We start from the raw sequence: 14,018 nt of genomic DNA, 5'->3' as shown, positions 1-14,018 counted from the left end.
AATTTGTTGTTTATATTGGGCGGGATTCCCCTCTACCCGGCGGGGCGGGGATTCCCGGGTGATGGAGTGGCGGGAACCACTCCGGCGTCAGGCCGCCCCAAAGGTGCGGAGCACCTTTAGGGGCCAAGCCCTCACCTTTAGGGGCTAGGCCCGCGCCGGAGTGGTTGCCGTCCCGCCGGCTGGCGTGGAAGGCCTTTGGCGCCACGCCAGCCAGGGCCAAAGGGACTCCGCCAGCCAGCGGAAGTCCGCGCATGCGCGGGAGCGTCAGCCGCTGCTGACGTCATCCCCGCGCATGCGCAGGGGGAGTCACCTCCGCGTCGGCCATCGCGGCGATCTACACGGCCGATGCGGAGGGGAAAGAGTACCCCCACGGCACAGGCCTGCCCGCGGATCGGTGGGCCCCGATCGCGGGCCAGGCCACCGTGGGGGCACCTCCGGGGCCAGATCGCCCTGCGCCCTCCCCAGGACCCCGGAGCCCGCTCGCGCCGCCTGGTCCCGCTGGTAAGGGAGGTGGTTTAATTCACACCGGCGGGACCGGCATTACAGCAGCGGGACCTCGGCCCATTGTGGGCCAGAGAATCGCCGGGGGGGGGGGGGGGGGCCGCCAACCGGCGCAGCGCGACTCCCACCCCCGCCGAATCTCCAGTGCCAGGGAATTCGGCGGCCGGCGGGGGCAGGATTCACGCCGCCCCCCGGCGATTCTCCGACCCGGCGGGGGGTCGGAGAATCCCGCCCATTGTTTTGTTCTTGTTAAAATCTGGGGCAAAATTCTCCGTTATCGGCGCAAAGTCCGCCGATCGGCGCAAAAAACGGCGCAAATCCGACTTGCGTCACGTCGGAAAAATGAGTCAAAAGTCTCCGGCCCGAAATGGGCTAGCAGCGACGTGACGGCATCGCGCTTGCGCACGTGGTTCACGCCGTGCAGCGTCATACACGCCGCACAGCGTGACGGCTCATAAGGCCGCGCTGCTCCCCCCCACCCGACCGGAACACCCGACCAGTACACCCGACTGGATGGCTGGCTGCCGCTCAGCCCCGAGGTTCCAGTCACGGGATGTGGAGGCGCTCCTGGACGCAGTGGAGCAGAGGAGGGACGCCCTGTATCCCGGGCACAGCCGCAGAGTTGCCCCACGCCACAGCCGGCGTCTGTGGAGGGAGGTGGCAGAGGCCGTCACCGCTGCGGCTCTGACACCACGGACAGGCACCCAGTGCCACAAGACTGTGAACGACCTCGTCAGAGCAGGCAGGGTGAGCCTCCCCTCCCCCATATCCCCCCTCCCCCATATCTCCCCCTCCCCCATATCCCCCCTCCCCCATATCCCCTCCCTCCCCCATGTCCCCCATATCCCCAAGTGAATCCAGCCCTAACCTTAACCTCTGCAATGCACGCGCAACCGATGGCGTGCATTCATATACCTGCCTAACACTGTTGCCTTTTACCTCTGCCACCACCCCCACCCACCCCCCCCCGCCACAGGAGAAGCACGCACACAACAATAGGGAGCATGTGAGGACTGGAGGAGGCCCCGCTGATAAGAGGCCACTGACCGAACACGAGGAAAGGGCCCTGGAACTGGCTGGCGGACCTGAGGACCGGGAGGTTGCTGATGCAGAGGTCGGGGGCGTACTAGCAAGTGAGCCACCGACAGCCCGTCCCCATATCCCCCCTCCCCCATATTCCCACTCCCCCATATCACCTGATCACTGCCTGCGTGTCTACCATGCATGCTTCATTGTGTATCGCAGGAGCAAACGTCGAGACACCCATCCCCGCAGATGCAGACCGCCCGCAGGGTGCCCCTCGGAGGCCACGGGAGACGGAGAGACCCGGACCCTCCGGCATGCGACGCCCGCAGGATGCCCCTCGCACACCACGGGAGACGGAGAGACCCCGACCCTCCAGCATGCGACGCCCGCAGGACGCCCCTCGCACACCACGGGAGACGGAGAGACCCGGACCCTCCGGCATGCGACGCCCGCAGGATGCCCCTCGCACACCACGGGAGACGGAGAGACCCCGACCCTCCAGCATGCGACGCCCGCAGGACGCCCCTCGCACACCACGGGAGACGGAGAGACCCGGACCCTCCGGCATGCGACGCCCGCAGGATGCCCCTCGCACACCACGGGAGACGGAGAGACCTGGAGCAACAGGGAGACGACACCCCCGTCACGTGCGGGAGCGACGAGGCAGGCGTGTGCCACCCAGCGACGAGGGGGGCAGCCACAGGCCCCCGTCACTTCCGAGCCAGGACACCACTACCCAGGACACCACTACCCAGGACACCCCTACCCAGGACACCCCTACCCAGGACACCCCTACCCAGGACACCCCTACCCGGGACAGCACTACCCAGGAAGACGAAATACCGGACAGTGACTCAGAGTGGATGGGTAGGGACGAACCCCCACCCCAAAGTGCCATGGACTCTTTGTGGGACGAAGAGCACGACACAACGCCACTGCAGTCACCAACACCCTCCACCATCGCAGAAACACTCACCACGGTTGGGCACTTTAGTGATGAGGCGTCTGGTACACTCACTGGTGCGCACAACACAGCCGTCCCGGTACAGCAGGTGGAGGTAAGAGCAGCAGAGGGGCCGGGCGGTCGGAGGGCAGCCCAGCCCAAGCGAACATCTGCCGCCCAGATGGATCCCGGGTTCCTGGAGTTACCACACCCACACATAGATCCGATGCAACCACCGACCCGGAGACGAGCGAAGAGGGTGACGGCCGGCTTGCGGCGGCTGCAGTCGCAGGTGGAGGAGTCCACCCGCGTCCAGGAGCTGGAAGTGGTGCCGGTCATGCATGCCACCCAGGCCGACACCGCACGGGTGGCGTCCGCGGTGGAGGCAATGGGTGCGACGGTGTCAGACATGGGGAACAGTTTGCGAGACCTGGGGCTTTCCGTGCAGGCGGCGTCTGTGGCCCAGGGCATGGCTGCCCTCTCACAGGAGGCCATGAGCCAGTGCCAGTGCCAGATGGCAGAGGCGCTCAACACCATAGCACAGTCTCAGCAGGCCATGGCCCAGTCTCTGCAGGCCATGGCCCAGTCTCTGCAGGCCATCGCTGAGGGCATCGGCGCCAGTGGCCATGTGCGAGCCGGCGTCGCACTGTCACAGACAGGGTTTGCCAACCCCCTGGGCTCCTTGGCTGCAAACCTGCAGACCCCTGTCGATACCAGCACGGGCCTCCAGGACTGGCAGCGCCAGATGTCGGGGGGGCGTCGGATGGCCAGTCCGTTCGCATCCCCCACCCATGTAGAGGCCTGTGGGCCATCGGGCACCCCGAGGGAGGAGGTGGTGGTGTGGTCCGTCCCGGCTCCCCCTGTAGGGGAGGTCCCGGAACACCGCGACACCTCGGACTCCCCCCCCTTTCCGTCCCAGGTGCATCGGGTGGGCAACGGGCAGGACAGGCTGGCAGCTCGCCATCCCAGTCGCCCGGGCCGCAGCCTGGCCCATCTAGGCCAGGACGCCCCAGGAAACGGCCGCCAAAGGGATCCAGTGTCAGAGGGCAGGAATCACAGGAGTCCAGCTCCAGTTCTGCTGTACCGTCTGGGGAACCACGTAGACGTAGTCAAAGGGCCCGTAAGGCCAAACAATTAGACACTGAGTACGTTGGCACGGATGCAGGGCACAGATGAGTTTTAGGGGCTGGGCACGTGCATGAACTCGTTTGGTTATTAAAGTCAATGTTACACCTACAGAAGCTGCCTTTGTGCTCTGTCCAAAGCGTGCGGGGGGTGTCATGTACATTGAGCGCAAGTGTGTGTGTGAGGGGTGGTCTTACCTCAGCCCCAGGTGAGTCTGCCCCCTTCCCCCTGGGCCGCCATCAACATCCCCCCCGGGCAGAGGACGGGACCGTGCGCTGCAGTGTCACAGCCGCATGCAGGGATGGTCCGGGTGGATGGTGGTACTTTGGCCATGGGTCAGACATAGTCCAACGATGTGGAGCCAGGAGCTCACCGCAGGGCGGGTTGTCATCATCCTCCATGGCCTGCAATAGACACGCGTCCACCCGCAACTGTGTGAGCCCGGCCGTGTTGTGCCGCAGGTGGATCGGCAATGGGGGGGGGGGGGTGCATGCGGGTGGGTTGGGTGGGGTTGGGGAGGGGGGTGAGGGTGCTGGGTGGGTGGATGGGTGGGGGGTGTGGGTGGTCGGCTGTTGCCATGGTGTGCGGTCTGTGGCCATACTACCCGATTCCCACGCCCATCTAGTCAGTGAAGCGGGCGGCTATCAGTCTCTCCCGTGCCCGCTGGGCCAGCCGGTAACGGTGGACAGCCACCCGCCTGTGTCTAGCCCGTCTGCCCTGACCATTGCCCCCATCCCCCTCATCTGGGGAGGACTGCGCCTCTTCCTGCTGCTCCTCCACTCCGCCCTCCTCTGCCTGCGGCACATCGCCCCTCTGTTGGGCTATGTTGTGCAGGACGCAGCACACCACAATGATGCGGCCGACCCTATCTGACCGATACTGGAGGGCGCCCCCAGAGAGGTCCAGGCACCTGAAACGCATCTTCAGCACGCCAAAGCACCTCTCTATCACTCCCCTTGTCGCTACATGGGCATCATTGTAGCGGTTCTCCGCCTCATTGCGTGGCCTCCGTACAGGCGTCATCAGCCACGATCGCAATGGGTAGCCCGTCGCCCAGCAACCAGCCCCTCAGCCGGGGATGGCGTCCCTCGTACATGCCGGGGATGGATGACCGCGACAACACGTATGAGTCGTGTAAACTGCCTGGGTAACGGGCGCAGACGTGCAGGATCATCGTGCGGTGGTCGCAGACCACCTGTATGTTCATCGAATAGGTCCCCTTCCTATTGGTGAACACGGCCCTGTTATCTGCAGGTGGCCACACGGCGACGTGCATCCCATCGATCGCGCCCTGGACCATGGGGAACCCGGCCACGGCAGAGAAGCCCACGGCCTGGGCATCTTGGCTGGCCCGGTCCACAGGGAAGCGGATGTAGCGGTGCGCCATGGCATATAGGGCGTCTGTCACTGCCCTGATGCACCGATGTCTGCGATATGCCGGACAGGTCCCCACTCGGTGCCTGGAATGACCCCGTTGCATAAAAGTTCAGGGCAACCGTAACCTTGACGGACATGGGGAGAGGGTGTCCCCCGCCAGTGCCACGCGGTGACAGGTGTGCCAGCAGGTGGCAGATGTGTGCCACAGTTTCCCGCCTCATCCGGAGTCTCCTCCTGCATTCCCGGTCCGTGAGGTCCTGGTATGACTGCCGGGGCCGGTACACACGGGGCGCCCTCGGGTGCCTCCGTTGCCGTGGGGCCGCGACGCCCTCCTCCCCCTCCTCGTCCTGTCGGTCAGGTGTCCCTCCAGCCTGGGCGGCTGCCGCCTGCCCCTCTGCGGCAGGCTGCGCCACCTCTCTGGCATGCTCCCCCTCCTCATCCAGGGCAACATGGACATTAGCGGCTGCCGCCACGGCGGCCAACATCGCTGGATGATCGGAAAACATGACCGCCTGGTTGGGCGGGGGGGGCGGGGAGGACATGTCATCATTGCCCATATCCCCTCCTTCCCCCCAGCCGGGTGGCATGGACCTCATGGGTCCAACTGTTGGAGGCTGGCACCTGGCCAGGTGGACCAACTCACTTGCCCCCCCATCCCCCTCCCCGGCACGGACCCCCCATCCCCCTCCCCGGCACGGACCCCCCCCCCCCCCCCATCCTCCTCCCCGGCACGGACCCCAACCTCCTCACCGGCAAGGACACCCCATCCCCCTCCCCGGCACGGAATCCCCCCCCCTCATCCCCCTCCCCGGCACGGACCCCCCCATCCCCCTCCCCGGCACGGACCCCCCATCCCCCTCCCCGGCACGGACCCCCCATCCCCCTCCCCGGCACGGACCCCCCATCCCCCTCCCCGGCACGGACCCCCCCCCCCCCGGCACGGACACCCTCCCCGGCACGAATCCCCCCCCCCCATCCCGGACCCCCCCCTCCTCCCCATCCTCCTCCCCGGCACGGACCCCCCATCACCCTCCCCGGCACGGACCTCCCCCCCTCATCCCCCTCCCCGGCACGGATCCCCCCATCCTCCTCCCCAGCACGGACCCCAACCTCCTCCCCGGCACGGACCCCCCCAACCTCCTCCCCGGCACGGACCCCCCATCCCCCCCCCCTGCACGGACCCCCCCCCCATCCCCTTCCCCAGCACGGACCACCCCCCCCATCCCCCTCCCCGGCACGGCCCCCCCCCCCCTCATCCCTCTCCCCGGCACGGACCCCCCCCCCCATCCTCCTCCCCGGCACGGACCCCCCTCCCGACACTCCCCCGGAGCCCAGCCCACTCTAACCACCCCCCCCGCCGCACACACACACACACACACAAACCGAGACACACCTCTCCCCACACATTCAGACTGCGGCCACGCCATCGCCTGCCCAGCGGCCAACCCCTCAGGCCGTCACTCACCTCCACGCTGGTCGGCGTGAACCTGGAGCACAGGTTCACGCCGATGAAAAGGAGGTTTGATTTACGTCGACGTGAACGGTCATCACATCGACGGGACTTCGGCCCATCCGGAAGCGAGAATATCGGCAGGCCGAAAATCGGCTGCCTTGCGCAGACCCGTGCCATTCTCCGACGTCAGCGCCGCCATTAACGCCCCGCCGACTTTTCTCCCTTCGGAGACTTCGGCAACCGGCGGGGGCGGGATTCACGGCGGCCAACAGCCATTCTCCGACCCGCTGGGGGGTCGGAGAATGACGCCCCTGATGTTTAAAATTTATAAATTTTAAAGCAAAAAGTGCAGAGGCTACTGGAAGCCTGCAGAGGGATTTGGACTGGCTAAGTGAATGGGCTAGGGTCTGGCAGATGGAATACAATGTTGACAAATGTGAGGTTATCCATTTTGGTAAGAATAACGGCAAAAGGGATTATTATTTAAATGATAAAATATTAAAACATGCTGCTGTGCAGAGAGACCTGGGTGTGCTCGTGCATGAGTCGCAGAAAGTTGGTTTTCAGGTGCAACAGGTGATTAAGAAGGCAAATGAAATTTTGTCCTTCATTGCTAGAGGGATGGAGTTTAAGACTAGGGAGGTTATGCTGCAATTGTATAAGGTGTTAGTGAGGCCACACCTGGAGTATTGTGTTCAGTTTTGGTCTCCTTACTTGAGAAAGGACGTACTGGCACTGGAGGGTGTGCAGAGGAGATTCACTAGGTTAATCCCAGAGCTGAAGGGGTTGGATTACAAGGAGAGGTTGAGTAGACTGGGACTGTACTCGTTGGAATTTAGAAGGATGAGGGGGGGATCTTACAGAAACATATAAAATTATGAAGGGAATAGATAGGATAGATGTGGGCAGGTTGTTTCCACTGGCGGGTGAAAGCAGAACTAGGGGGTATAGCCTCAAAATAAGGGGAAGTAGATTTAGGACTGAGTTTAGGAGGAACTTCTTCACCCAAAGGGTTGTGAATCTATGAAATTCCTTGCCCAGTGAAGCAGTAGAGGCTCCTTCATTAAATGTTTTTAAGATAAAGATAGATAGTTTTTTGAAGAATAAAGGGATTAAGGGTTATGGTGTTCGGGCCGGAAAGTGGAGCTGAGTCCACAAAAGATCAGCCATGATCTCATTGAATGGCGGAGCAGGCTCGAGGGGCCAGTTCTTATAATTGCCTCAATAAAATATTTTCTAAAAAAAAAAAATTAGCCTCTGCAAAGACCGAGATGATAGAACAAAGATTGTTCATCCAGTGCTTCTAAGGTTTGCCGACAACATCTTGATTGAGGAGGTGGGACAAACCTACTGGAATTATTGGAGCATGTAACTAGCAGGATAGATAAAGGAGAACTCGAGGATGTGGTGTATTTGAATTTTCGGAACATTTTTGATAAAGCGCCACATAAGGGGTTAGCGCGCAAAATTAAAGCACACAGATTGGGGGTAATATATTAGCATGGTTAGCAGATAAGAAACAAAGAGTTGGGATAAATAGGTCTTTTTTGAAGTGGCAGGCGGTCACTTTTTTTTATTCATTCAGGGGTTTTGGCGTCGCTGGCTGGGCCATCATTTATTGCCCATCCCTAATTGCCCTTGCCCTTCATTGGGTATTTGCAAGGCCATTTCAGAGGGCATTTATGAGTCAACCACATTGTTGTGGGTTTGGAGTCACTTGTCAGCCAGACCAGGTAAGAATGGTAGATTTCCTTCCCTAAAGGACGCTACTGAACCAAATTGATTTTTTTCCAACTATCGATAATGATTTACGCCGGGATTCAAACCCGGGTCCTCAGGGCATTACCCTGGGTCTCTGGTTACAAGTCCACAATGACAACACCATCTAACTAGTGAGGTCACTGCAGGAATCAGTACTTGGGCCCCAGCTATTCACAATGTCCATCAATGATTTGGATCAGGTAACAAAATGTAAAATGTCCGAGTTTGCTGAGACACAAAACTTGGTGAGAATGTGAATGGTGAGGAGGATGTCAAGAGGCTTCAAGGTGATTTAGGTTGTCCAGGCCTGTGTTGATTGGGGTTTAGAAGAATGTGAGGGGATCTCATTGATACGTATAAAACAGGACAGATTGGGTGCAGGGGTGTTGTTTCCTCTGTCTCGGGTCTAGAAGAATTTTGAACTGAGATGAGGAGAAGCTTTTTCACTCAGACGATGGTGAACCTGTGGAATTCTCTACCACAGAAGGGTGTGGAGGTCAATTCACTGAATATATTTAAGAAGCAAATAAATAGATTCTTAGACTCTGAAGGTGTCAAGTGGTATGGGGAGAGCATGGGAGGTAGATGATCATACTGAATGGTGGAGTCGGCTCGAAGGGCCAAATGACCTTCACCTGCTCATATTTTCTATGTTTCTGTATTGCTTTCCTGAACTGCAAAACAATTTTGAAGCTGTTCACTTTGTTCTGGTACTGAGTATATGTAATTGAATACTGATGGTTTAAATCTTCAGACCTATTTTCAAAAGATTGAACATTTTTCTGATTAATATTGCGTATATTTTATATCACGTGGAAAATATAGTGACCGCATCAAAACAAGTTTGGTAAGCATTGAAATCCTATTGGACAACACTGCTTTACAATAGACAGCAGCAATCCTTTGAACCCTAGAGTGCTGTTCATGGACAACGAATTATAACACATTTCTAACAATTACACTTGTAACAACACTATTCTGTTCCATAGTTCTGTCTCCACCTTCTTATATTTCAATCCTCAACTGCACCTGCTTCCTCCATTTACTTCTCTTCTCCTCTTGCATGATTCTAATAGCCTTGGTGTCCATCATATCCATTTAATGTCTCTGTTGCCCAAAGTTCTAGAGGTATTTTGGATTGTTGAACTCTTAAGATTACCTACCTATTGCACAGCTTCCACCTCCAGAAAGACCATGCCTTGGCTTGCGTGCTGAAACAAATGGTTCCATAGCAATCAGTAGATCCAAATCCAGTTCATAACCCTGCCAGGCCGGATTTGCATGTTTCTGGAAAAGTCAAAAAAGTGCAATTTTGAATGAAAAAGAGGTGATTCAGTTTATAGCTCACAGTGTTCACTATGTATCTGTGCAGGCCTTACCCTTAAGAAAGTGAGAAGTGGTGCAATGATGCCATCAAATATTTCCAAGTACTCATAACAGAACACACTCTTCACAAACCTTACAGCAGCTTCCACGGACACACCATCTTCACCTGTGAATATCAATTAAAAGAGTGAGAAATACTGCACAAGCATCTATCATATTTTTTATACATTGTGGGAAGTGGTTATTGCTGGAACGGCAAAGACCGAGATGATCGAACTATTACCCATTCCTCGGTTGCTGGGAAATTAGGCTATTTTGTAAAGTTATTGGTCTCTACGGGGATTGTAACACTAGCAACAGATACCATCTCCTCCCTGGCCATAGAACATAGAACATACAGTGCAGAAGGAGGCCATTCGGCCCATCGAGTCTGCACCATCCCACTTAAGCCCTCACTTCCACCCTATCCCCGTAACCCAATAACCCCTCCGAAAACTTTTTGGTCACTAAGGGCAATTTAGCATGACCAATCCACCTAACCTGCACGTCTTTGGACTGTAGGAGGAAACCGGAGCACCTGGAGGAAACCCATGCAGACACGGGGAAAACGTGCAGACTCCGCGCAGACAGTGACCCAGCGTGCTATCCACTTGCACTCCTGTGCTGCCCGGACACAGCCATTATGTGGCTGGACCAGACAGTTTGCAATCATGGTATCCTTTTTGATCCTGAGCTGAACTTCCAACCATATATTCGCTATCACAAAGACTGCCTAATTCTGCCTCTGAAATATTACTTATTACCACCCACTCACCTTATCTCAGCTAATCTGTTACTGAAACACTCATCAATACCTTTGTTGCTGCAGGCTCAACTGTTCTAATTCTTTTCTGGCCAGTATCCTACCTTCTGCTCATCCATAAACTTGAGTTTGTCAAATGTTCTGCTGCTCGTATCGTAACTCATGCCAAGTCCTACTCACCCATCACTCCTCTGCTCATTGACTTAAATTGATTCCTGGTACTGCAATGCCTCAACTTTAAAGTTCTCATTTTGTTCTAACCCTACAGGAGGCCAAGGGGTCTGTAACTTCAGAGTCCCTGGGGCCTCATCTGAGTATGATCTACCTAGATGAGGGACATAAATACCCCGGCTCAGGTGTGGGCCGAGCGCAGGAGACCCTTCGGGGGAGTAGGAGGTGTAATATAATCCGTCTAATAAATATTTGAGTTTTATATGGTCATCACCTCTGAGTGGTCGCTTGTCTGGGACTTTACACATTCTTGTGTTCGAATCCCTTCTTGACCTTGCCCTACCTTAACACTGTAATCTCCTCCAGCCCTGCAATCATCCAAGATCTTCATAATCCTCCAATTTTGGCTCTTGTGCATCCCAAATATTCTTTGCTCCATTACCGGTGGCCATGTCTTCAGCTGCCTCATACTCATTGCCCTGCCCCCCCCCCCCCCCACTAATGCCCTCCATAAACCTTTCCATCTTTTTATCTCTCTTTTGCTCCTTTAAGAAACTCCTTAAAACCCATCCATTATGACCAAACTTTTGGTCAACACGCTACCTTCTTAACTGCCTCAATTTCAAATTGTGTCCACCTAGACTTTTGTGCAGCACCTTGCAAAGGTAAGTGCTATATAAATACAAAATGTTGTTGCTAACTCCCCTTTTCACATAGCACACACTGACTCCCCTTTTCAAAACCATCTGCACCATATATAACAAAAATCAAATTCGATGGAAAGAATTTTGCCAACCCTCTGGGGACAGTTTAGGAGGCAAGAAGGCGTGCAAAATGATATGGACAGATGTGGATGGTGTGCTCAGCATGTTCCTGCCACAACGTCGTTTTGGTTGGTGGCCCACCCACCTGCGACCAAATTGAGTAATTTACATCGCCAATTAATGGCCTCACCCTGCTTCCACTGCCATTTTACCAACTCCTGGGGGCCCATTTCACTGGGAAGACAGCCAGGCAAACCATGCAAGGTCTGGTCGGGATAGAGAAATCTCCCTCTCAGGCACTCTCTGACTCACAAAGAGGGCTCCGGGAACAATGGATGTGTCTGCCGTTAGCAACTCTCCGGACACCTCCCCGGAACCTGCCTGGCTCATCCCAAAGCCCCTAGCCTGCACTTAACTGAATTGGAGTGCTACTGATACACTTTCATCCTCTGAGTGGAACCCCAGCACTGGCACCAGCTGGCAGGGATATTGCTGAGGCTGATGAACTGCTGGCCCTGTCACTGAGTTGGCTGCTTCTGGCGATAGGTTGCTGCCCTTCATAGGACGCCCTTTGATTGACTTCCAACAAAAAAATGAGGCCATGGGTCTCACTGCCCATTGCCTGAAGTGGGATCGTCTCACACTTTCATCCCATGCAGCAGGACCCTGTGATCTACGTAAAATTGTACACCAAGTTCAGCAACGTGCAAGTTTACGCTTGAAATTCCCTGCACAGAAATTGTGAACATTGCTGCAACAGGCAGAGTGGTAGAGCAGAGTGCTTTCTCAGGGTGGAGAAGACAATTGATTGAAAAACGGACCTCACTGTTGCCATATCCTCCTAATGGTAACAAGAGCAGAACTGAAAGAATTAGGAAAACTGAAAATTAGGAAACATCCCATTTAAAATGAATGGTCTAGAACTTCTATTATATCTTCAAATAAAATTTGGGAATTTGGAACTTGGTCATTTGGTGCAGTGAGGTAATCAGGTTGGGATGCAATAGGTCAGAAGGTGAGAGCATTGAGGGAGACTTGGGGAATAGGGCCAGTATGGCTCTGAGGCAGAGCAGACAGGGAGAAGTTGCTGAACACAGCGGGTCTGGTGGCCTGAAGTGCAGATGTTTTAATGCAAGAAGTATTACGGGTAAGACAGATGAACTTAGAGCTTGGATTAGTACTTGGAACTATGATGTTGTTGCCATTACAGAGACCTGGTTGAGGGAAAGGCAGGATTGGCAGCTAAACGTTCCAGGATTTAGATGTTTCAGGCGGGATACAGGGGGATGTAAAAGAGGTGGTGGAGTTGTGCTACTGGTTAGGGAGAATATCACAGCTGTACTACGGGAGGACACCTCAGAGGGCAGTGAGGGTAGAGATCAGGAATAAGAAGGGTGCAGTCACAATGTTGGGTGTTTACGACAGGCCTCCCAACAGCCAGGGGGAGATAGAGGAGCAGATAGGGAGACAGATTTTGAAAAAGAGTAAAAAACAACAAGGTTGTTGTGCTGGGCGACTTCAATTTCCCCAATATTGACTGGGACTCACTTAGTGCCAGGGGCTTAGACGGGGCAGAGTTTGTAAGGAGCATCCAGGAGGGCTTCTTAAAACAATATGTAGACAGTCCAACTAGGGAAGGGGCTGTACTGGACCTGGTATTGGGGAATGAGCCCGGTCAAGTGGTAGACGTTTCAGTAGGGGAGCATTTCAGGAACAGTGACCACAATTCAGTAAGTTTTAAAGTGCTGGTGGACAAGGATAAGAGTGGTCCTAGGGTGAAGGTGCTAAATTGGGGGAAGGCTAATTATAACAATATTAGGCGGGAACTGAAGAACCTAGATTGGGGGCGGATGTTTGAAGGTAAATCAACATCTGACATGTGGGAGGCTTTCAAGTGTCAGTTGAAAGGACCGGCATGTTCTTGTGAGGAAGAAGGATAAATACGGCAATTTTCGGGAACCTTGGATAACGAGAGATATTGTAGGCCTCGTCAAAAAGAAAAAGGAGGCATTTGTCAGGGTGAAAAGGCTGGGAACAGACAAAGCCTGTGTGGAATATAAGGAAAGTAGGAAGGAACTTAAGCAAGGAGTCAGGAGGGCTAGAAGGGGTCACGAAATGTCACTGGCAAATAGGGTTAAGGAAAATCCCAAGGCTTTTTACACGTACATGAAAAGCAAGAGGGTAGCCAGGAAAGGGTTGGCCCACTGAAGGATAGGCAAGGGAATCTATGTGTGGAGCCAGAGGAAATGGGAGAGGTACTAAATGAATACTTTTCATCAGTATTCACCAAAGAGAAGGAATTGGTGGATGTTGAGTCTGGAGAAGGGTGTGTAGATAGCCTGGGTCACATTGAGATCCAAAAAGACGAGATGTTGGGCGTCTTGAAAAATATTACGGTAGATAATGCACGGGCAGCACGGTAGCACTGTGGATAGCACAATTGCTTCACAGCTCCAGGGTCCCAGGTTCGATTCCGGCTTGGGTCACTGTCTGTGCGAAGTCTGCACGTCCTCCACGTGTGTGCGTGGGTTTCCTCCGGGTGCTCCGGTTTCCTCCCACAGTCCAAAGATGTGCGGGTTAGGTGGATTGGCCATGATAAATTGCCCTTAATGTCCAAAATTGCCCTTAGGGTTGGGTGGGATTGCTGGGTTATGGGGATAGGGTGGAGGTGTGGACCTTGGGTAGGGTGCTCTTTCCAAGAGCCGGTGCAGACTTGATGGGCCGAATGGCCTCCTTCTGCACTGTAAATTCTATGATCTTCTATGATAA

At 55.4% G+C, this 14,018-nt stretch overlaps 1 protein-coding gene across 1 annotated transcript in view; it reads right to left on the bottom strand.

Moving 5' to 3' along the window:
- Window positions 1-14,018, bottom strand: part of LOC140388176 (cilia- and flagella-associated protein 54-like) — a 209,982-nt gene that overhangs the window by 73,407 nt on the left and 122,557 nt on the right. The window contains exons 11-12 of the mRNA XM_072471936.1: window positions 9,566-9,678; window positions 9,350-9,473 (exon numbers count right to left, since the gene is read on the bottom strand). Coding sequence (XP_072328037.1) covers window positions 9,350-9,473; window positions 9,566-9,678 — 237 coding nt within the window. The remainder of the gene's footprint in view (window positions 1-9,349; window positions 9,474-9,565; window positions 9,679-14,018) is intronic.

Source organism: Scyliorhinus torazame, chromosome 13 (genome assembly GCF_047496885.1).
Source record: "Scyliorhinus torazame isolate Kashiwa2021f chromosome 13, sScyTor2.1, whole genome shotgun sequence".
In the NCBI taxonomy this organism is placed as follows: Eukaryota; Metazoa; Chordata; class Chondrichthyes; order Carcharhiniformes; family Scyliorhinidae; genus Scyliorhinus; species Scyliorhinus torazame.
This window is presented reverse-complemented; position numbering and strand designations above follow the sequence as displayed.